The sequence below is a fragment of the Aspergillus karnatakaensis genome (assembly GCF_047715665.1).
Source record: "Aspergillus karnatakaensis strain CBS 102800 unplaced genomic scaffold BJY04scaffold_95, whole genome shotgun sequence".
NCBI classification, from domain to species: domain Eukaryota; kingdom Fungi; phylum Ascomycota; class Eurotiomycetes; order Eurotiales; family Aspergillaceae; genus Aspergillus; species Aspergillus karnatakaensis.
The window spans coordinates 46,965-70,623 of NW_027395807.1; the positions used below are offsets into that span (position 1 = coordinate 46,965).

The 23,659-nt window shown below is 50.2% G+C and overlaps 5 protein-coding genes across 5 annotated transcripts; 3 read left to right on the forward strand and 2 right to left on the reverse strand.

Moving 5' to 3' along the window:
• On the reverse strand, window positions 1–1,934 carry BJY04DRAFT_211752 (DUF803 domain protein; the record flags this gene model as incomplete). Its single annotated transcript, XM_073714450.1, has 4 exons — window positions 1–1,494; window positions 1,548–1,640; window positions 1,691–1,828; window positions 1,893–1,934. 4 exons carry the CDS (start codon window positions 1,932–1,934, stop codon window positions 1–3), a joined length of 1,767 nt encoding a protein of 588 aa, XP_073564659.1.
• Window positions 1,935–2,465: 531 nt separating this feature from the next.
• BJY04DRAFT_224618 (H(+)-transporting V1 sector ATPase subunit E) lies at window positions 2,466–3,282 on the forward strand (the record flags this gene model as incomplete). Its single annotated transcript, XM_073718022.1, has 3 exons — window positions 2,466–2,498; window positions 2,562–3,073; window positions 3,132–3,282. 3 exons carry the CDS (start codon window positions 2,466–2,468, stop codon window positions 3,280–3,282), a joined length of 696 nt encoding a protein of 231 aa, XP_073564660.1.
• An 831-nt stretch (window positions 3,283–4,113) lies between these two features.
• On the reverse strand, window positions 4,114–6,388 carry BJY04DRAFT_233253 (uncharacterized protein; the record flags this gene model as incomplete). Its single annotated transcript, XM_073719934.1, has 6 exons — window positions 5,511–6,388; window positions 5,355–5,456; window positions 5,252–5,304; window positions 4,990–5,201; window positions 4,789–4,942; window positions 4,114–4,737 (listed from the first exon to the last, which is right to left on the reverse strand). Exons 1-6 carry the CDS (start codon window positions 6,358–6,360, stop codon window positions 4,114–4,116), a joined length of 1,995 nt encoding a protein of 664 aa, XP_073564661.1. The 5' UTR covers window positions 6,361–6,388.
• Window positions 6,389–9,132: 2,744 nt separating this feature from the next.
• Window positions 9,133–14,159, forward strand: BJY04DRAFT_173653 (uncharacterized protein). Its single transcript, XM_073709281.1, has 4 exons — window positions 9,133–9,739; window positions 9,806–12,748; window positions 12,803–13,032; window positions 13,084–14,159. Exons 1-4 carry the CDS (start codon window positions 9,296–9,298, stop codon window positions 13,961–13,963), a joined length of 4,497 nt encoding a protein of 1,498 aa, XP_073564662.1. The 5' UTR covers window positions 9,133–9,295; the 3' UTR covers window positions 13,964–14,159.
• A 914-nt stretch (window positions 14,160–15,073) lies between these two features.
• On the forward strand, window positions 15,074–21,650 carry BJY04DRAFT_224621 (putative tRNA-splicing endonuclease; the record flags this gene model as incomplete). Its single annotated transcript, XM_073718023.1, has 4 exons — window positions 15,074–15,093; window positions 15,166–21,319; window positions 21,377–21,472; window positions 21,543–21,650. The coding sequence occupies 4 exons, from the start codon at window positions 15,074–15,076 to the stop codon at window positions 21,648–21,650; spliced, it is 6,378 nt and encodes a 2,125-aa protein (XP_073564663.1).
• Window positions 21,651–23,659: the final 2,009 nt, after the last annotated feature.

Genomic DNA, 23,659 nt, shown 5'->3' on the forward strand with positions numbered 1-23,659 from the left:
TTATGACTCTGGGAAATGCCGGTTAGAAGGTGTGATAGGGTTTGCTTCGGGGTCAAGTGGCTCTCGTTCTGGGTCCTGATTTCGTGGTTGTTGCTGTCTACCTCCCTGGCCTGCCAGACGGGACAGGTATCGGAGGCCTGTTCTCCAGATGTTCCTCGAGCCCGCGAGGAGACTTTTTGGAGGGTTGGAGTGTCCTTGATATTGGTCTGGTGGGTGTGAGGTGTTCGAGGGTACGGTCCCGTATCCGGTGAAATTCGGGTCTCTAGTAGCCGAGGAAGGGCCTAATGTTCTTCGTTTGGGGAGAGTGAGCCGACTTCCAGGCCCAGAGAAAGATGTTCTTCGTGATTCGGGAGCCTCTTGAACGGACTGGGGAATCCGGTGGGTACTCCAGCCCGATGGTAAACGGAGAGCACTGCTCTTGCTGCGCGGGCGGTTTAGGAGCGAACGAGAAAGGGTGGAGGCTCGCGGGCCAGTGCCAATTGTTTCCACGTCGGAGTCGTCTAGTTCGGCCCAGATAGAAGCCGAGTCCATGTCTGATGAGGTGGACGACCGTTTGGGCACTGTAGAGTATATAGGGAGACTGGGGGCGCGCTGACGGGCTGTGTCGTGAAGGGAATGTTTTGATCGAAGTAGTGGTTCTCTTTCACCAATTTGCTCCTCTTCATCGTCAAGCTCCACGCCAGGCGTTTGGGTTGTCTCATCGATAGCAGCCATTCCGGGGCCTATGGCGGCCTGGGATGGACCGACAACCGCCATAGGCGCATGGCTGTCAATGTCTTCCAATCGCCACGACAGACAAAGCACACCGGCCAAAAGAATGATTGTGCCCAATGCGATGAGACCAGCATGCAGTTTCGAGAGCCTGGACGTTTGGCGGAAGTATATTAAGCCGTCGAGGATAGCAATAATGTTGTAGACGCAGAAGACGAACGGGTAGAGGATGCTGGTGCTGCAAAGCTTAAGACCTCTATGAAGATAGTACAATTGCAAAAGAGCAATTGCGACCATTGAAAGCAGAATTACCCATGACTGCCAGCGGTTGAATTGATTATGGCGGTCCACTATTGTCCGAACCAGTAGTTCCACGGCCGATTTGGCGAGGAGGAGCGTGTGGGCTGATAAGATGCCGCTTACCGAGCCGTAGCATAATCCGCGTATGAGCCGCGCACGCCCATGCGATATGCTCAGTCGTGCCACGTACGAGTTTCGGAACGTCGGATGTTTCGAACGCTGCGATGCTAGGATATCCAGGAACTTCGACGTGGCGAAGATCAATAGCGAGAGTACGCCCGTCCCAGCAATCCAAAGTATAAAATTCCGCCCATGAAGGAGCTCGAGAAGCTGATTAAGGGTATGCGCCGGCTCTCCGATGGCCCCGAAAACCGCTATAAGCACAGCGCCGCCGCACACCAAGAGTGTGCCGATCAGCGAGAATCGGGTGAACGCTTCACCTAGAATCAATGTTGCATAAATTGTATTGAAAACGAGACCCGACTAGAGAGCGCAATCAGTAATGAATCGAAATTTTTGAGGATCAAAGGACTGACTGCTTGAAGCGTCGAGAGTACAGGCAACGGAAGTGTAGTGATCTGAATCGTACTCCCGACGATGTTGGCAACAACAAACATCAACATTCCCAGCTACAACATATCAGCATGATGGAGCCCTTGGGCCGGCTATTCATCCATACCTGCCATCTTCGACGCTTGTAGGGTGGCCTTCGGATTTCATAAGGGTGTTTCTCGTCTTCGAGAATATGCGACTTGCGTTGGAGGGTCAGTCCGATCGCTTGGAGGCTCGCCGAGATCAACCCGACAAGAACCCCGATCTGTAGGACCAGTCCGCGTTAGATTTGGTGGACAGAAGAGAGCTCTATGCCCTAGTAGACTTACCGCGACACTCCCCTGGGGTGACAGGTCACCGAGATTGCCCATCACGGGGTACCCTCATGCATTGGGGCAGAGTGGGGAGGACAATAGAGTCGAACACCACAGCATTAGACAAGGCGGGCGGAGGCACAGAAAGAATAGTAGGCCATAATCGAGTGTATTGGAGAGCTTCGGAGCTATTAAAGAGAAGAGGAGAGAGGAGAGCGAGATGCTGCTTCAAGGGATGGAGACAAAGAGTGATCTCATGGATGCGGGCGGGATTCAAGTTCACCCGCCAAGTCATCCAAACCGACTAAGCATCCGTCCCCAACTGCACGCCGACCTCTCCCTCATCCAGCCTGCTGTGCCCCTCGCAATCCCCAGAAATACTACAGTAGACTTGTCTAGGTGACTATGCCCCGCATGCCAAACGCCTTCTGACCCTGCCACATGCTTCGAATACCCTCGTGCTCCACAGCAACGCTAACTTGTCCAACCTCAACCAGACCAAGCTCAGCCCGCACCGCACCCAGCTCCCCTCTCGTTGTCGTATACCCTCGAACATAGCTCTAGCTGCAGCTCATTACAACCGCAAAAATGTCGCAAAGTCATGCTCTTTCCGATGACCAGGTACACCGCGCTCCCACCCCAATAGGCAACCGTATCCCCAAGCTCATACAAAACAATGGTTAGGTGCAAGGTGAGCTCCGTAAGATGACTGCCTTCATCAGGCAGGAAGCTCTTGAGAAAGCTCGCGAAATCCAGTTGAAGGCCGATGAGGAATTCGCCATTGAGAAATCGAAGCTCGTCCGCCAGGAAACCGCCGCAATCGATACCCTCTACGAGAAGAAGTTCAAGCAGGCCGCCATGTCCCAACAAATCACCCGCTCCACTCTCTCGAACCGTACCCGTCTCCGTGTACTCTCCTCCCGTCAGGAGCTCCTCGATGAGCTATTTGAGGAAGCTCGTGGTAAGATCTCAGGTGTCGCCGCGAAGGATGCCAAGAAGTACCAGACTGTGCTGAAGGGGTTGATCCTGGAGGGTCTTTATTCTCTGAACGAATCGACTGTGGAGATTCGCGCGAGGAAGAAGGACACCGACGCAATCAAGAAGGCGATCGGAGAGGCGGAGAAGGAATTCAAGGAGACCGTCGGCAAGGAAGTGACCGTGAAGCTGGACGAGAACGAGCCGCTGCCGAATGAGAAGTATGTTATGGCCTTCATATCTCTACCAATTTGACGTTGTTACTGACCTCCTTTCCAGCGCCGGCGGCGTGGTCATTATTGGCGGAAACGGCAAGATCGAAATTAACAACACCTTCGAGGAGCGCCTGCGACTACTTGAAATCGACGCTCTGCCCGTCGTCAGGGAGACGCTCTTCGGCAAGAACGAAAACCGGCGGTTCCACGACTAGAGCGCTAGACCATAAGATGTCGTTCTAGTTTAAATTCGAAATCAGCGTTGCCTCGTTTAGTTACCTCACCTGTATTTATGTAACTTTCATCTGTTTACTGTTGTGACTTCCGCGGTTATCCTATGGAAGATTAGCATGCCTATATACGATGTTGTTCTGTTGTCGTTTGAAATGACTCGTAAACATTCTACGAAGTTCGTTGTTTAAATCACTTCGGTAGGAGCAGATTCGATGGAGGACTTGTTAAGCTGGCCTAGAGGCATTTGGACGGTTACTATAGAAGCCTGACTTTCATATGACTCTTGATATCGTCCAGGAGCGCAATAGTCAAATTAACATTCTTCCTGGACATCGGTATTCGAGTATCATATATGGCCACTGCTGATGGAAAAATATGGCCAATTGACAAGGAATAGAAGCAGATGAAGAATATCACATCCAGTTTCGCAATCGCAGTGACCACTAGTGATCTGTCAGAGGCCCAACTATTCTCATATTGGTGATATGTTATGGGAAAGCCGGGAATGCATACTTTCCAATAGTCATGGTAATTATTTCGCGTAAGCCATTGATTGACCGGCAATGGGGTTGCGGAAGGTGAGGCTGGTAAAGCTGGTTATCCACAGAGGGAGTTTGGCTTCCAAGGTTGCAAGTAGCGTTCGCCCGTGATATACAGAGTACATATACAGAGCGAGATGATACTGTGCCTTGCATATAGAAGTGGCTAATTCTAAGCGAATGTCGCCGAGCTGTCGAGCAGATGTTCTTCGTGTAGGGCTGTGTGTTTCTCCAAGCGTTCGACAATGAAAAGTGCATGTCTGTATAGCACTTTCATGATCCTGGCTTATCACTCAAGATCACGACCTGCTTCTTCTTAACGTATTTGAGCAGATTCTGGGTCTTCGGCTGCGGATCGTGCTGTCCAAACAACGTCTTCTTTGGCGGCGGCTTCGTCCTCACAGCATACACAATGCGGTAGTGAAGGGATTCCAGAGCTTCCTTGGCTAGAGTCCGCTTAAGATGAGAAGCACCTGCATCTTCAATGGCGGAGAAGATCTTTTTCACTCGTTCAGCAAGATTGTCAACCGCGCCATTGAATTCGTCTTCCGCACGCTCGTCGGCAAACTTTGTCTCTGACCAGCCGGAGTCGACAATGATGTTGAGGAAGGTTGTGACAGCAGTAAGCTCGCCGTAGTCGTACTCGGGTTGGCCCTTCCTCTTGTAGCGCTTTACGTCAAAACGGGGATCCTTGAGGATGATAATGATCCTGTGGATTGAAGACTTCTTGTTTGGAGTTAGAGGTTCGGCTATCGGGTTGTCTGTTAGGAATATGTAGGCAAGACGGCGTCTGAGTGTTGCGATCCAGTCGTTTGCTGGGGCGATATGTTCCAGGAGGCGACTTTGTAGTTCTGCGTCTTTAAGTGTGGCATGGGCAGTGCTGCAGATATCATTTGCCTATTTAATGTCAATCAGAGATTCTCCTAGAGGGTTTAATCTCAATCTTACCAGATCATCAGCCACATAATCGGGAACCGCATCAAGAACAGCTGTAATAGTTCTCTCAAGTTCCGAGCATAAGATAGTATGGCGGGTAAGAGAGGCATCGAGGGGAAGGCGTAGGAGAATACTGAGGATGCGCTCTCGCGTGTCGTCTGCAAAACTGAGAGCTGTCAGTGGAGGTTCGCTTTATGCGTATAGTTCACTAACAGATCTGCGGTGTCACGGAAGACGTCGAGAATAGATATTAATGCTTTGTGATGTGGACGTTGCGACTCCAGAGTATCACGGCTTGGAGGCTGTTTATCTGGGATGATTGGGTCGGATAAGACCAGCACTTCAGGCCTTGCACTCATCTGCCAGAATAGCGTGTCGACGTCTTCTGGTCGTATGAGCAGTTTCATACGTCTTGCTGTCGTGCGCTGGAGATCGTTAGCTTGTCGGAAGCCTTGCACCGACGGAGATTACAAACCTTGAACGCCCTGCAGTAAGCATGTCTCAGATTGTCCCGAGGTTCAGAAGGTACTAAGCGATGTAAGCAAGACCCCTGCGCGATATATAGATACACGACTAACTTGAATGAAATATCCACTTGATTAAATCGTCCGCCAAAAGGTCCCTCGACAAGGCGAAATCAATGATCCCTGAGCAGAAAGCTCGCTCCCGAGATCCGGGTTCTGTGGATCGTTAGCACTCGCAGGAACGGCAATAATGAACAGACTTCTGCTGACCTCGTAGTGTAGCCATGTATGTCCCGGGGCAAACGCAGTCGCGTGGAAAGTCTGGAGGAGAAGGGAGAGGTGTTTGGAGGTCAAAGAAGGACCACGACTTTGCCAGGTCGAAGGTTTCTGTTCTTTTCATAGCATCGAGCAGACGTTGAAAGCTAGTTCCATCCTCGGTGCCACCACCTAAAGCAGACGCGATGGCGTCTTCAGTAAGAGCATTCGCGCTGTCGTTTTCACGCGCAGCTTGAGCTTCACGCTCAGCTTTCAGCTTTGCGATTCCAGCTTCCGTGTCATATTCGGAGACCGCCTCCACGACTAGGGACTCTAGAGAATTCTTGTACACAGGAGGAGCTTTGAAAGTCCCCGGCCTCAATTTCTTCCGCGGACGCAGTAGATTCGACACGATGGCATCGTCGTCCATTTCACTCTCCGGTTTTGGGGCCGTAGGGGTCAGGACTTGCGCAAAGAGTGTGTCTGGGTTAGGCAGTGAGTCTACAGAGTCGGTTTCGTCGCCGTCAGAGTCAATAACAACCTCCTTGCCCTTCTTGATAACGCGCTGAGACGAACTAAATGGTGTTCCACTTCCGGCACTCTGGAAGCTCGATTGCAGCGCTGGGTCATTGTCCTCGGGCTCTTCCGCAGAGAGAAATAACGACCTTTTGAGCTGGGAAGATGGACCATCTGGGGTATCCGGGGCGGTAAAATCCGACGGTAGTAGTTGTGAGAGTTCAGTGAGCGGAGAGGATTGAGTGGCCGGCGCGGGGTCCTCTGCCGGAGAGTTTGACCGCGTATCTCGAGCGGCGACGGCAAAGCTCGGACGCTTGAAATAATTGGTGATTTTTCGCGGAGAAGACATGCCGGGTGTTTGATCTAGGGGAATGAAGTCCTCAGCCTGAAGCTCGCTAACTTTATTGCCTGGCGACATGCACGTCGGACGCGTAGAGCGGATCGCGCGATCACATGACCTATATATCCAAATCTACTACAGGTCCCCACTTTCTTTGTCTCTTTCAACTTTTCAAGTTTCAAGTTTCCACTCCCCCAGTGGTAAGGCAGCTACAGTAGTGTTCTTTGTTCCTTGCGATGGACTGAGCGCTTCGATCGTCAGGTGAACTATATGGAGTACTGGAGCCGATGCAGAATAAACTTTATGCTTGATATTAGTACTCCGTACTATGGCTCTGAATCAAAACCATGAACATGATTTCAGAACTAGCGCAAATTCAACCTCTTTGTACTATGCAGTTTATTGGATATCTCGTAGCCAGAAGGGTTCTCTGGAAGCTGTTTGCCCGGGTACAAAGTTATTGGTTCCAAAAATATATTCGTTAAGTGCATCAGGACCAGGTAGGCACTATAAGCGGGGGAGGGGATATATGCCTGCATATGACGGCCAATAATATTCAGGTACTGCCTAATAAAATGCTACGCATATTCGTAATCGTACATTGCTCTCATCATCCTGACTATGTAGCTTGAGCTACAGAGTACGTGGAGGGTGACTTATGGCATGCCGCCTGGAACAGGCGCTGTTACAGACTTACAGTACAGTCCAAGATCGAATCAATTGGTCTCGAGTTTGGACCGTTTTGGAACAGCCCTGCGGGGGAAACTTGGAACTTTCCGCCCCTCTTTGTGTGTCGATCCTCTCCTCCGATCGCACCGCCATTCTCCACCAAAGTTCATGGTTAATCGGAAGAGACGCCAGCCCTTAGCCCGCCCTGTCGCCCATATGTCAGCGGCCAGCCTGAACGGTTCCATTCAAAATACTCTGTATGGTCTTAAACATACACACGGGCAGTGTTGATATCTGCATTGCCATTCGGGCTTATCGTGAAGCAAAGGCGCTTAGTGAGGGTTGCATGACTGTTAAATACAGGCGATGTTGTAGTTAATCGCTGATTAACATGCCACGCAATGCTTTCTTGTGGATGGGGGCCAAGTAAATCGAAAGTTTCGAGATGACAGCCTCGGGAGCGAAGATCAAACCCTTATGAAGGGTTGTGAAATCACGATGTGCCATGAGTACGCGTTGAACGGAGTCGCGCTAACGGACATACTCCGGAGTACGAAATCTCGTCGTCTAGAGTCGTCGACTCAGAAATCGGAGAATCGGACTGCGGCCTGAGCCTCTGCGCGGCAGGGGAGGGAAAAGGGGGAGGAGAGCAGAATAATATGAGCTCGGGAGTCCGGAGACGGGCGGAGCTTCAACGAGACCGGTCTAGCGATGAAGTATAGGCGCCAAGGTTATCAGATTCGGACAAGTTGGAACCTGATAACTCGCTCCCATGCGCTCAAGGTCGCGCTCGTATTTCTCGTCGCTCGCTGTGGCAGTGTGGCTCGACCGTCTTGCTTCCATCAGCTCAGAAGAAGCTCAAAAAAGGATAACTTCAGCGCTGTCAGGGCTGTGTGATCAAGCTTGCCTCTGCGATAGGTGGAGCAGTTTCGCGTCACCATCCATGCTGACCCGGCACTATTCCATACCAAGTTTAGCTGGTTTCAGCGTCAATAATACGTCCAAGACTGAAGTATGGAGTTGATTGACAATTTGACACAGAGGGTCAGGTTTTTGACACGAATGAAGGGTTCACGATGTGACAATAATAGGCATCGGTTCAGGTCCAATCCGAGCTGGGAAAACGGAAACTCGAGATGCTGGTCGTTGTCATCAGTTCACGGGTCTGCAGAGGGTCCGAATGCCGGCAGCTTGTAGATTCGGGGTCGAAAACCGTAAACGGTTGCTGATTATTAAGAATTCTTCACTTCTGACACCCTTGGCGTCCCCAAGTCTCCTCCATCAGTACCGGGCTTTGGGCGCACGCAATGATGCTTGTGCCAGCATTATTGCGTAGGCCAGCATAAGGGAGTTGCCACATTTTCAAGGATTTTGCGTGGGAACCATATCCTGTCAAGGCTGGAGGTTCCTCGTGGGAGTTCCAGCCTGCGGTATCTATGGTACCATTGGGTACACTGATAAATTACCGGAAGAGCTGGATAACTATGCGCCTCTGCCCTGCGACTACTCTCTCAAGTCAGCTGGGCCCTCGGGCTGTGAATATTCTTGGGTGAGAAACCTATCCTGTTTTGCAGACTTGTGCAGGCAGCGGTGAATCAGCTTGTCAAGCTTAGTTCGACGCGATCTCGCATGTAGAGTAGTTTTAAAATTAAACTCGGATTGCGGCGGAGGAGGGTGCTTTGTACATCTTTATGTAAGTATTATGACGGTAATGCGGCAGTGATGCGCACCCAAACGAGCCTCCCAGCCGGTAATGGCTTGGTAATACACGTTCCTCGTTTCCCGCGCTTCGATCCAGGTAGTGTCTGTCAGCGACTCAGAAATGCTGTCCTTAACGGTTCTTGCTCTCGCCCAATCTCCCACATCTCCTCTTCAGCTCCTCCCAGGACGTGAGGATTGTTCCTCTGCATACTCTTCTCTTCTATATAACTTTCATTTAGCATACTGATGCCTCATGCTGTTTGATTTCCTTCGTTCGTTTATCTTTTCCCTCTCGAGCTTCTAGCCCCCCGTGTTGTGTCTACTGCCGAACGTCCTTTTCTCGTCTCGACTCCCTACCCGATCGCCTTATCATATTAATAACGACTACCGGTCGCGGAATCCTATTTCAACTGCTCTGCATCTACCCGCATCAACTCCGATCGCGCGATTTCGATTGAGATCTTCGGGGGATTGGCCGCGCTGTCGGGATCGGCTCGCCGGAGCGGAGGCTCCCTCGTACAATAGACGACATTATTGTCTGGCCCAGCGTCCTGACGGACAAACTTGATTCAAAATGGCTTCGGTCGGCTTTGACGCGGATGGAAACGAACTCCCACCACCTCCCCTTCGATCTGTGGACAGTAATATCTCGACTCCGACAAAGCGTCAAAGATGGGCGACAACACGAGCTACCGGTGCCGGAGGCATGCGGAAACGCGTTTCGATTATGGATCGCTTGCACAAGCGCTCAGAATTGAGGGATGAAAAGCGAAGGTCTGCTGCTGCCAATTCACCCGCAGAGTCACCACTTGCTCCAGACGCAGGGAACAGGAAGATTTATGTCAACATTCCGCTTCCTGAGTCGGAAAGAGACGAAGATGGTCACCCCAAAGCGAACTACCCGCGAAATAAGGTTCGGACAGCGAAGTATACGCCTCTGACTTTCGTTCCGAAAAATTTATGGTTTCAATTTCAAAATATTGCGAACGTCTACTTCCTTTTCATCATTATCCTCAGTGTAAGCTCCGTGCCTCCACACCAACAATTCAGAGCCTGTGCAAAGCTGATATTCCTGTGATGTTAGTTCTTCGCTATCTTCGGTGTCGACAACCCCGCGCTCAATGCCGTGCCTCTGATAGTCATCGTTGTTCTTACGGCTATAAAAGATGCCATTGAAGATTGGCGCCGAACGGTACTCGACACTGAATTGAACAACTCCCCGGCATATCGATTGATTGAATGGAACAACGTCAATTCGACTGCAGACAATGTTTCTTTGTGGCGACGGATCAAGAAGGCTTCTACCCGAGCGACTATCTGGACATATCGGAAACTTCGAGTCTTGTTCTCGAAAAACAAGAAGGACTCACAAGCCGGCGATGCTGAGCGCCGCGCCTCCTTTCTCACTACTGCTTCTCCGAGAGCCTCCATGGAATCGGAACATGGTGATCACGGGCAAGACGAAGCTATTCAGATGACCCCTGTTCCTTCTCCGGTACCAGATGCCCGCCCGGATTGGCCTCTTGCAAGTCCACAATCCAGTCAATTTCTACACCCCGATAAAGCTCGTGCGAGCATGGTTCCCTCCGAAAGCTCTTTAGGATTTGCCAAAAAGGCTGGCAGTGTGGTGGACATGTCCAAACAGATCACTGGGAACGCACGATTCAAGCGCGAGTATTGGAAGAGTCTGCAGGTTGGCGATTTTGTGCGACTGTATAACGGTGACCAAATTCCGGCGGATGTTGTTGTGTTGTCAACATCAGACCCTGATGGCGCTTGCTACGTGGAAACCAAGAGTCTGGACGGCGAGACCAACCTGAAAGTCCGACATGCTCTCAACTGTGGCCGAAAGGTCCGGCATGCTCGTGATTGTGAGAGATCGGAATTCATTATTGAGAGTGAAGCGCCCCACCCCAATTTGTACGCCTACAACGGTGCCTTGCGCTGGGATCAACGTGATCCCGACTACCCTGACGCCCCCCGAAAGGAAATGGTGGAACCGATTACAATCAACAACCTACTGCTACGTGGCTGTTCTCTTCGCAATACCGAATGGGTACTTGGCATTGTTGTTTTCACTGGCATTGAGACCAAGATTATGCTTAATTCGGGTGAAACGCCAAGCAAGAGGCCACAGCTCGCTAAGGACCTCAACTGGAACGTCATTTACAACTTCATCATCTTGTTCGCCATGTGCCTCGTTTCCGCCATCGTCAATGGTGTGGCCTGGAGCGCTGATGACAGATCTCTCAACTATTTTGAGGACGCCTATGGTTCCAGTCCCGCAGTAACTGGTATTATCACTTTTTGGGTTGCCCTTATTCTGTTTCAAAACTTGGTGCCCATCTCCCTCTATATCTCGCTTGAAATCGTCCGCACGGCCCAGGCCATCTTCATTCATAGTGATGTCTTCATGTACTATGAAAAGCTCGGAATTGCTTGCGTACCGAAGACATGGAACATTTCAGATGACGTGGGACAGATTGAATACATCTTTTCAGATAAGACCGGCACACTGACCCAGAATGTCATGGACTTCAAGAAATGCACAGTCAACGGAGTTTCATATGGCGAAGCTTTTACAGAGGCTCAAATCGGCATTGTGCGCCGAGAAGGTGGCGATGCTGACGCCGAAGCTGCCCGAGCTCGCGCAAAGATAGCCAAGGACACAACTAAGATGATTGGGATGCTTCGAGAGAGGCATGACAATCCATATCTACGCGACGAGAATTTGACGTTTGTTTCCTCAGAGTATGTGGCCGATATGAATGGCCAGTCTGGAGAGGCGCAGAGTCGCGCTACGGAACATTTCATGCTTGCTCTTGCCCTTTGCCATTCAGTGATCACTGAACATACCCCTGGAGACCCCCCGCAAATCGAGTTCAGGGCACAATCACCGGACGAGGCAGCCCTGGTCGGTACGGCGCGCGATCTTGGTTATACCTTGCTTGGGAGATCAAACGATGACCTCATCTTGAATGTAATGGGCGAAGAACGGACGTACACTGTCCTAAACACTTTAGAGTTCAACTCTACTAGGAAACGAATGAGTGCCATTGTTCGCATGCCCGATGGTAGTATACGGCTTTTCTGCAAGGGCGCGGACAGCATCATCTATTCACGCCTGGCCCCCGGAAGACAACAGCAGCTTCGCAAGGACACCGCTTCGCACTTGGAGGTGTTTGCTCGTGAAGGTCTACGAACTCTTTGCGTCGCAGATAGAGAGCTTTCTGAGGAGGATTACCGGGCCTGGAGCAAGGAGCACGATATCGCTGCCGCAGCGCTCACAGACCGTGAAGAAAAACTTGAGAACGTGGCAAGCGCCATTGAACAAGATCTCATGCTCATTGGAGGCACAGCTATCGAAGACAAGTTGCAGGATGGCGTACCCGACACTATCTCTCTGTTGGCTGAAGCGGGCATCAAGCTTTGGGTTCTCACTGGCGATAAAGTTGAGACCGCCATCAACATTGGTTTCTCATGCAACCTTCTGACCAACGAAATGGAATTGATCGTCCTCAACACCGGTGAAGATCAACGAAACCAAGCATCTCGCGAGCTGGATGAGCATCTGCAGAAATTCGGATTAACCGGATCTGACGAGGAGCTTCTTGCTGCTCGTAAGGACCACAGTCCGCCTTTTGCTACCCATGCCGTTGTCATCGATGGTGAAACATTGAAGTTGATGCTCAGCGACGAAATGAAACAAAGGTTCCTTCTTCTTTGTAAGCAGTGCAAGTCTGTTTTATGCTGTCGGGTCAGCCCTGCACAGAAAGCGGCAGTTGTTAAACTCGTGAAGGAAGGTCTCAATATCATGGCTCTTTCCATTGGTGACGGCGCAAACGATGTTGCCATGATTCAAGCAGCTGACGTTGGTGTTGGTATCATTGGTGAAGAAGGTAGACAAGCTGCCATGTCGGCCGACTACGCCATCGGACAGTTTCGGTTCTTGCAACGCCTTGTACTTGTCCACGGGCGTTGGTCGTATCGCCGTTTGGGTGAAACGACTGCCAACTTCTTTTACAAGGTAAACAATTTTGTGAGAAACCCTTCTATGAGCTTCGGTTGACTATGATTACAGAATTTGGTCTGGACTTTCGCACTTTTCTGGTACTCGATCTACAATGACTTCGATGGCTCGTATCTGTTCGATTATACCTACATCGTCCTGGTTAACGTCGCTTTTACTTCGTTACCTGTTATTTTAATGGGTATCTTCGATCAGGATGTAGACGACAAAGTCTCGCTTGCCGTCCCGCAGCTGTATATGAGGGGTATTGAAAGGCTAGAGTGGTCTCAAACGAAATTTTGGTATGTTCTTGCTCTAATCTCATCGTCCATTGCATGACTAATCGATCCTAGGCTGTATATGCTTGACGGGTTCTATCAATCTGTGATATGCTTTTACATGCCATATATGCTGTATGTGCCAGCCGTACCCGTGCACGAGACCGGAAGAGACATCAGTGACCGAAACCGAGCGGGAATTCTCATCGCTACATCTGCTGTCATTGCCAGCAATACCTACATTATCATGAACACCTACAGATGGGACTGGTTGACGGTATTGATCAACGTGATCAGTTCATTGCTTATCTTCTTTTGGACCGGTGTCTACTCGTCCGTCTCTGCGTCCGGCCAATTCTATCGATCTGCTGCAGAAACCTATGGTGCCTTGGATTTCTGGGTCGTCCTTCTCGTCACGGTCATGATTTGCCTCTTACCCCGGTTCATGATTAAGTCCGTTCAGAAGGTGTTCTTTCCTCATGACGTCGATATCATCCGAGAACAAGTTACGCAAGGCAAATTCAAGTACCTGGACGAGCACGAAACATTTGTACCAGGGGCAGCCAAGTCTGCGAATGATTCTGCGGCCTCTTCCGATCTGGGAAAGCCGGTTAATTCTGGTACGAGGCAAAATCCTTTTTCCGATGATCAGCAGATCTATGCAGAGTCCGTCGCTCCGACGGTTCGCACGCATAATCCGCGGGGCCAGAATGGTAGTAACGGAACCACCTATGCATCTAGTATTGACACCACACGACATCCCCACCCGCAAGCCGTCGACTACGTGAGATCCTCCGCCGAACGGACGCGACACTCATTCGAGCGAGCCCGACAAAGTTATGATGCCGCCGATGGCTTTCCCTCCGCCAACAATTTGGCACGCGTGGAATCCTCTTTGACCACTGGTGCTCACCGGCCGCAAAGTCCCCATAGCCCGCTACAGGGCCCGCAATGACTCCTCTATCAATCATGCGGCCACAATCTTTTACCTCTGCATATACTAACATCATGTTTTGACGGCTCCTTGTCGGTTTCTTGCCAATGCGTTCTGATCTCTTCATTATCTTCGTTTGACGAGTAGTCTTTTTCTTCTTTCTCACTTCGCTTGTCGCGCTATTTGTCGATTCCCGCGATAGAAGGCGTTCGGTATACACATATGGGTGGTTGGGTGCGACTTTACATTTTCTTATACCTATTATTCCCATCCGAAGCTTTTGCACCTTTCATATCATTTTCGTTTCTGCCTCTGCTGTTATCCTGTGGCAAAACCCCGAGTTGACATACTCCGCACCTTTCTTTTATTGTACAAAAGCATTTGTGCCCGACACCATTGTCTCAAGCGCTGCCTTAAATCCACTTTCTCTTAATTCTCTTTCTTATACATAGTTTTGATCGATGACATAGCCTGGGTTCGTCGAAGCCTAGGTTTGACAGGCAGGCGTACGAAAGCGGGACGTTCATGGACGTTATGTACTCTGCAAATTCTACAGAGACTCTATTAAGTCGTGAAGAATCATTTTGATGACCCCCTATTCTTCTTGAATATTGCTCGTAAACTGTAGCTGAACGCAAGCTAAGGTGGTCTTCCTGAATCCTTCTGAGGCGCGCGTCGCGCGTAAAGTGGCTGTTTGCGCGCCTCACCGCCTTCCTCTGAGTAGTTATCCAACAGCAAAACGCTCCATCTGCAGGAATTATTTTCTTTCCTCAGTTCGACCTCATCAAAGCATCATTACACGTAACACTTGAGGGGCAAGCTACTCTAAATTCTCCGGATCTCTTGAGCACTCACTTTATCGCTCGATCAGGCTCTGTTTCTCCCTGTTTCTCCCACTTCGGTGGTGACGTACTTCGAAATCGCATAGCTTCTGCCGCAGCAACCACCAGGTGTTTTAACCGCTATTATGGCCATCTGAGCTGTCCTTCTAGTAAAGCTTTCAGTTTTCTCTGTGGTGGAAGTTCTCTGCCTCACCTCTTCCACACACCTATATACCATTTGCCGGAGGAATGTGGTGTGACCTCTGCTCGCCTCTGGAACATATCGCCCCAGGGTTGCTTGCGAGTAGCCATGGAATTCATAAGTGTTGCGTAAGGACCGAATACTGGCTTTGATTGCTTCACCTGTAAATTTTCTGCTGCTGACCCTCAATACCGATACAGAGAGCTTCAAGCCCTCTCGGCCGAAATCCACATCCTTTGTCCCCGCCAACACGACGACGACCACGCACGATACGATAATGAGACTGAGGTGGATGAGTCCGGCAAAAGCGTGGCGAAATTGGTGGAGGAAGCCAAAGACCGCAGAGAAAAGTTTCTGTCTTGCATGCGCATCCTGGCGTACCCTGAAGAGCACGAGGAGGTACAGAAATGGATTTGGCGCAAAATAGACGACACGTTGGAGAAATGCGATCTCTGCATCAAAGAGTATTACACGGGGAAAATATGGCTTATGGAACAACTGAAGGAGAATTACGAAGATGAGGAGATCGAAAAGTTTTCTCGCATGCTGGATGAGTGGGATATCAAGCGCATAACAAGGAACCTGACGACGGCGACGGCGAAGTTGAAAGAGGTGCCGCCGGAGCAGATCGGGCTGCATGTGTTGGATAGGGCATCTCTATTATCCATCTTCGAAACGCTGAGCTGTGATGCTATGCTGCGCAGTGATAGCTTGCTAACAGAGTATTTCGATGAGCCGTTCAAGCTAATTCAGACTAAACGCACCCTCAAGGTTTCGGACTACATTCCAGCCGTCACTCGCTTTCTTTTCGACTCCAACCAGAGCCGCAGCTTCTGGGCCATTCATTCCTGGATTCGGTATCAACGATCTCCCACGACAGCGGAGTTTGACTGGGCAATCAAAGAGGGGCTACTTGACACCTTGAGAACAGCTTCTCAGCAGCCGACACAACTAGCTGTAATCCAGCGGCTCTGGCGTGGCATGCAGCTGATCGTCCAGAAGCTGGATAAGGAACAGATAACTCATAACCTTCGCGCCCTAGAAATCGACCCATGCCGCCTCTCCGTTGAACATCTTGCTATTCAGTCCCCTGGGCTACGATTCACTCTAAACACTGTTCAGCTTTTCCTGGAAAAGGCCCCTGTGGATTTCTGGGATGCAATGCAAACAATATCGCCACAGGCCATCGTTGAGCTCGTTTTTTATAATCCTCAGCTCGACGCCTTTCTCATGCAGACTACCGATGGTGAGCCTTACGAGAAGTCAGCTCTAAAAGACATGCTGTCCTGGATCAATCCGTTCATGGCGTCGTTGAAGGGGCCGCACCAACCCACAGCTTGTCGGTCCCTTGTCTACCAACTTATTGATCGGCTGCAAGGGTCGCGCTTCCCTAACTTGGCGCGCTACCATAGCTTTCATCTTGGACTGAATAGCCTGGTCCATACGCTACGAAGTTTTACCGATAATGAATCATCAAGAGGATCGGTAGCGCGAGTCGTTCTATCCGAAACCTTAGGGGTTGTGAGCGAGTATATCAACACGATTCTGAAGCCTCCGCAATTTGCTGTTGAGTCTGGCCGACAGCGCGAACTAAAGACCCTATGCATGGACGTTATCCGCAATACATTGGCTCTCGAGTGTCAGTCCCTGAAGAGTGACTACGAAGTCATACTCAAGCAGAACTCCCTTCAGCACGGCGTCAGTACGTACTCTTCATCTATATGGGATGCGGTCATCCTGCATCTCAATGAAGATGATTTACAGCTATCGTCGTCTGCTCTACTCGGCATCCTGCCACTTGTTGGTCTAGAGAAGTTCCCTACGAAAGGTGGCGCGAGCCCGGAGAAGAACCATTTTAACAGTATATATGGCCATCTCACTCACATTGCCTGCCAAGTAATCGAAAGGCTTGCGGACTTCAAGCCAGAACATCTCGATGAACTTTTCAAGTCTCAGGACACGGGCAGTGCTCTTGTATCTGCTCTCTTCGCTGCTGATCACAACACATACCAGGCTGCTGTTGACTTGATCAAGAACGTCAGTGGCCAGTCCGCCCGAAGGGATGCAATCTCCCACTTGTTACAGTCTTTTTTCACTACAACAATGTATGGACTCAGTTGGTCGTTCAGACGGATATCGAACATGAAGACATTTGCTTCGGCACCAAGAATGATCCATACTGGAACAGATATTGTGGATATTCTCTGTGATAGTCAGACTGGTATACTCAGAACTCGCAGGCTTGTTGATCGCAAAGAGATACTTTCCTTGCAGAAACTCTGGGAGTTCCTCTGGCAAGCTTTGACGACAATTTTTCACGAAACCGAGTCGTGGCACCATCGCGGAAATGATAAGTCAGTAATGCTGGAATTCTGCCGTGACAGCATTCAATTTGCGGACCTTCTTTTCAGTCAGTATGGCGTTTTCCTCAGCGCTGTCGTCGACGCAGATCCTGCGCAAGAGGCTGCTGCGCGTGAAAACTTTCTCAAGCCCCCGACAGCGACGACCAGTGGGATGGTCAAGTGGCTCCGACTCAAGGATGAATACCTTGCAACGACGTTGGTAGGGCTTGTCGGCAAGGTTCTTCGCCGTCTCGGCGAACTCAGTGTGACGACCCTGAAAGATGATGCTCTGGCCTTCATCGAGGGGGTTGCTGTCAAGTCCACCATAAAAACGATCCTGACGCCTAGAGATAAGGCGGAGCTTGTGAGAGCTTTGGAGGCTTATTATGGGAAACCCGTGGTGACCGCTTCAACTGCAAGTCTCAAAAAGCAAAGCATGATTACAGCGTTCGCGAAGCCAGCCGACTCAGTATCGCCCAGTCCGTCAAGGGCAACCGACGAATTTGATGAGACCGATGTTTCTGATGATGTCCTGGTGCAGCTTTCCCGTTCTGTCGAATTGAATAAGCAAAGACTTGCCGCCGAGCCTAAGAAGCCTGCAAAGTCTCTTCCGCTAATATCCAAACCGAAGGTGGCTCCTATTTCTGCTGCCACTCAAAGCCAGAATTTCCTCGAAAAAAGGAAAGCAGAAATGGAGGCTAAGAAGAATCGGGATGCGTTGGCGCGTGCGAAGAGGAAAGCCCTTACAGGAGTTGCCCAACAAACTGCTATGCAAGGTTCCGCCCTCCAAGGCCTCGGATTAAGAGGGAAAGACCACAGTGCTCCTGTTGATAGCATGATGGTTTCATCTGGCTCTGAGTCGGAATCAGAAAGCGAGGACGAGCTTGATAAAGAGCTCTTCGGCCCCAAGGGCTCAAATTCTAACGTAAGGGCTTACGAAGAGAGCAAAAAGAAGTCTTTGAAAATACAAGGACCCGTTAAAAAGGTCAAGCAAATACGTTCGGCAAAGGATATGCGTGCTCGACTAGCTCCGGACCTCTCTTCGCTACATAAAACTATCCTTGCGTGGGACTTCTTTGCAGGTGGTGATCTGCCCCCTAATTCTGGACGCACTGATTACAGTCTTGTTTCCAACGCTTTCCGAGATCCAGTTGAATATCAAAGAACATTCGAGCCTCTTCTAATCCTTGAGGCCTGGCAAGGCTTCCAATCTGCGAAGGAGGAAGGATCTTTCAGGTCATTCGAGATCAAAGTCGCCACACGACTATCGGTAGACTCCTTCGTCGAAGTCAGCACATCAATGCCCGGCAATGAAGTTAAAGACTTAGGCATTGGCGAAGCAGACTTGATTTTGCTTTCCAAAGCAAACAATGCAGCCAAGAACTCATCTGCGCCGCATTGTATTGCGAGGGTTTCTGGTATTAACAGGAAGAAGGGCAATGTCGAGATTTCCTACAGGGTCAATCCTGGCAATCCCTTCATCAGCTCACTTGGACCTGGGGCCACGATTTACGGAGCGAAGATCACCTCTCTGACACCGTTGGAGCGTGAATTTGGCGCTCTCATGGCTCTCCAATACTATGATCTTTGTAGTGAGATTGTTGCCGCCAAGCCTTCCCCCATCCTCAATTACGCGGATGCAAGTCTCAAGCCTCTAGCGGAAAATTACAACGTCAATCCGGCTCAGGCAAAAGCTATCAAATCCGCTCTAGACAACGATGCGTTCACCCTGATTCAAGGCCCTCCGGGTTCTGGAAAGACGAAAACAATTGTAGCTCTTGTGGGCGCTCTTTTGACCAATGCACTCGGCGATCAAGGTGTGTCAATATCACGCCCAACCGTGTCAAATGGTGCACGACCTCCAGCGAGGACAGGAACGTCGAAGAAACTCCTTGTGTGTGCACCCAGTAACGCCGCTGTTGATGAGTTGGTCATGCGATTCAAAGACGGCATCAAGACTCTCCACGGCCGCACTGAAAAACTGTCGGTCATCCGTCTAGGTAGAACTGATGCCATCAACACTAATGTTCTTGATGTCACCTTGGACGAACTGGTCAATGCCAAAATCAACCAGACCTCACGTAAGGATCCTGGTGACGATTCGAAGAAACTCTACGATGAGCATAAGACGACCGATACTGCTTTCAAGGAGGTCCGCTCCAGAATGGACCAGTGCAAGGCTCAAAATCTTCCCATACCTCATGAGTTAGAGCGCGAATTCGATCTACTGAAAAGGAGGAGGACTCAGTTGAGTCAACAGATCGATAACGCCAGGGATCAAAATCATTCCGCGGCCCGCAATGCTGAGCTTAACCGCCGACGTATCCAGCAAGAGATTATTGATGGGGCTCATGTCATTTGCGCTACACTCAGTGGTAGTGGACACGAGATGTTCCAAAATTTGAGCATCGAATTTGAGACTGTTGTCATTGATGAGGCAGCCCAGTCGATTGAATTGAGTGCACTAATCCCCCTCAAATATGGCTGCTCTAAATGTATTCTTGTTGGAGATCCAAAGCAATTGCCCCCGACCGTCCTGTCGAAAGTTGCCTCGAAATACCAGTACGAGCAAAGTTTGTTCGTTCGAATGCAATCGAACCATCCACGAGACGTTCATCTACTTGATGTTCAATATCGTATGCATCCGGAGATCAGCATGTTCCCCCGGACGGCGTTTTATGAAGGGAAACTACAGGATGGTCCCAACATGGCTAAACTTCGTACTCGCCCTTGGCATCAAAGCGAGCTTCTCAGCCCGTACCGGTTCTTCGATGTACAGGGTCTCCATCAGTCCGCGGCTAAGGGCCACTCTTTGATCAACTTGGCGGAGTTGAGAGTTGCGATGCAGCTGTATGAGCGACTTCTGACAGATTTCAAGGAATACGACTTTGCCGGCAAAATTGGTATAATCACGCCTTACAAAGGTCAGCTCAGAGAGCTGAAGAATCAATTTGCCAATAAGTACGGAAACGCTATCTTCAACATGATCGATTTCAACACTACGGATGCTTTCCAGGGTAGGGAAAGCGAGGTCATCATCTTCTCTTGTGTGCGAGCCTCCAACAAGGGCATTGGTTTCTTATCTGATATTCGTCGTATGAATGTCGGTTTAACTCGTGCCAAGTCGTCTCTCTGGGTTCTTGGAAACTCGCAGTCTCTTGTTCAGGGAGAGTTTTGGAATGGCCTAATCAAAGACGCTCGCCGCAGAAACGTATATACTGACGGTGATATTCCGAAAATTCTTCAAAAGCCACAATTTACCGGCTACAAGAATGTGGAGATGATTGAAGCGGATGGTTCAGAGTCTGCAGCCGCGTCAAGGGCTCCTTCAGCCGGGTCTGTCTCTCGGCCATCTTCTACGTCTCTCGACAACCTTCCCTCCGAGTCTCCATTCTCCACGACTGCATCTGGAAAGGGCACGCCGCCAGTCTCAGTACCAGAAGGACCGTCTGGAGGTGGCAATGGCCTGGATGAAACACGTAACTGTGGTATTTGTGGAAGCTACTCTCACATGACGCATAATTGTGATAACGAAGAGTCGAAAGAGATGGCACGAGGCAGTTGCTTCAGATGCGGAGAAGCCGGTCACACAAAATTCAACTGCACCGCAGAGCGCTGTAGGGAATGCGGTGGGTTTGGCCATAGTTCGACTAATTGCCGTTCTACCAAGCCTTTGAACAAACATGAGAGGACGCAAATCGCGAGGGACGAACTCAAACATACTCGCAACCAGAAGGAGCGAGCGGATAAACAACGAGTCAAGCAGATGGGAGGACACGATCCTAAAGTGCCTGTTATCCAGGTCTCAACGGACCAGCCGAAATCTGGAGCTGATCATGGAGGCGCAATTGGGTCTGGCAAACGAAAACGTACCGATTCCCCTGCGTCAGACGCCGCCGCCAAAGTTGCTCGACCACGCAAGGACGAGAAGGGTCCGCCGCGGAATGCACCAAGTGGCCCGAAGAACCAGCGCCGTAAAATCGATGCTAATGTGCCTCCACCTAACACGGAGGTTAGTCTATGCCGCTTTCTATAAAACCTGGGTAAATATGACTGATGTGTGACCTAGAATCTGGTACGACCTTCACGCGATGGACCAGCGTACGCTCCAATAAATAATAATAAATCCGGGGTCGGTCCACATGCAGGCCCAGGCCCTGCAAATGTATGTCGGCACTATCACTTCCCCAGCTACAATGGGAATTGCCGCTAACAACTTTGTCTCTTTCCTACAGATTCCTCCTCGCCCACCACAACGACCCGGAGACGCAGGTCGCCCACCACCACCGATGCGAAAGAAGAAGAAAGAGACTAGTGTGTTTATTCAGCCAAAGCGACGATAGAAAACGCAGTCCTCTATTACATACGCTCAGCCCCTGGAAAGAGCGCCAGTGCTGTATTCCTACCCTACATATTCCATGTCGTATGCTACACGACATCCCCATCACATCGCCTTGATTTCGCCCTTCCGGCATTTGCCCGCACAGTTCCCGATTGGACTGAGCATCATTTCTTGCATGAATATCTAGATTGGCTGGCTGTACTCCGTATATGCGGCCGTCGAATCATAAGCAGCAAGCAAGCAAGCATACCACGGCGTTTGGGTTATCATTCTTTTTATTCATCTTCTGCATGGCTTTGATTTTGATTCAGAAGGAGGGCAATGCGTGGCTTCAGATCTCATGGGGGAGGCAGGTTTCATGTTCATGTGCATATACCCGCTGGTTTTGAAACAAGACGAGGGATTACTTCCACGTAGGCTTTATACAGTAGCTGAGCTATCGGGTGATGAAGGTCTTTTGAATGGCCCACATCCCCGGCCACATCCGTGGCTCACCTACACAGTCACCCACGGCGGACCCAATAGATTGCCCGCATCTTGGTCTCGACACGAACACACCCAGTCAAACCCACGAGGGGCTTAGTTTTTCCCTGGTGTTTATGGCTGTCTATTAGCCGTCTGCTAGACGCAGTCATTGGTCATCCATCTTCAGGGCCCCGAGACAATTATTATCTCTCCTGTGGTAGGTGGAAATGGGATTCCGATCGGGTGCAATGCCCCGTATTTGAAGCTCAAGTAGTCTATCGACGCACGAGACTGGTTTCGTTTCTTGTCTTGAGATTGGATTCGTCAAGCGCGATTATTCTGCATGCAGTGATGTCAGGCTGGAGGATTCTTCTACGGGACCCTTCTCCAACAAATTGCTGCTGTCGCTCTTCGTTGATGAAGCAATGGGTCAAATCCGTACGTCACTGGAAGATGAATACGATGCATGTTTCGTAATTTAAGAGCGCTTGTTCATTATTCGCATGGATAGTTTGACAGCTATTGATGAGTTGTGCTCTGGGGGAGGACTAGGAGGCCCAGTCTCTAATTTAGGGCAGCGCTAGTGGTGGTTATTGCTGATGTGGAACCGGTGCTCATTTTTGGAGTTGCGCGAGTCGACTCCATGACTGGATCTGTTCGCAATCTCATGGTGCAGAGGGTGATGGAATGATTGCATTGGAGTTGGGACGTATTTGTTCTGAAGGCAACCAGGCTGGACTCTGGAGGAGGGAGGAAGGATGAAACTGCAGAGTCTGTCTTTGAGAATGAATGTCAACTTGAACCCACTTTGGGTGCTCACCGTTATTTTGCTTCCTTGATATTTTGATAAAAAGACTTCTAGCTTGTTCTTGATCGACTCGATAGGATCGCTAGTTGGGACTGGCGTGGAGTGGCCCGAGTGTTCTCTGTACAAAGCGAAGCAACGAGGCAACACCCAACAGGGCAAACGCTGAACAGATCGTGTGCACAAGGTCAAGAGAGAGTACTAGTGAGAAACTGACAGCTGGATTACTCCATAGTAGTGGACTGTCAAACTCGGCCTATTGAAAGCTGTGGTTGGGGGTTTCTTTGAAGTTTGAACATTTGAAGAGAAAGAGAGAGAGTGTGTGTGTGCTGTGCAGGTGTGACCTGTCAGAATTCTTTCTTCTCTCTCAGCCTCTTTTTCTTCTTTTGCTCTCTTGGTTCCTCGCTCAGACTCTCGCTCCACTCCTGGGTTTGCTCCTGTTGGTGTTTGTGTCTTGTCTGCGTGTGTGCATCTGTCACATTGACGACCATACCATAATACCGGCTGATCTGCAACTATCCCATTGGCTTCACCTCCGTGTTTGTCCATTTTCCCGTCTGGCAGACCGGGGCTTGGTCTGGCCATTCAGCCTCCGCGATGGCCAAAGCTGTCACCGATCACCGATCGCCTCCTCGCTCTGATCCACAGATTATCTCTCGTCTGCCCAAGCCGTTATGCTAATCGGCAGAGTCCGTTGTCTGCCTTGGGATCACAACTGAGTTGCTCTCAGAAGCCGTACA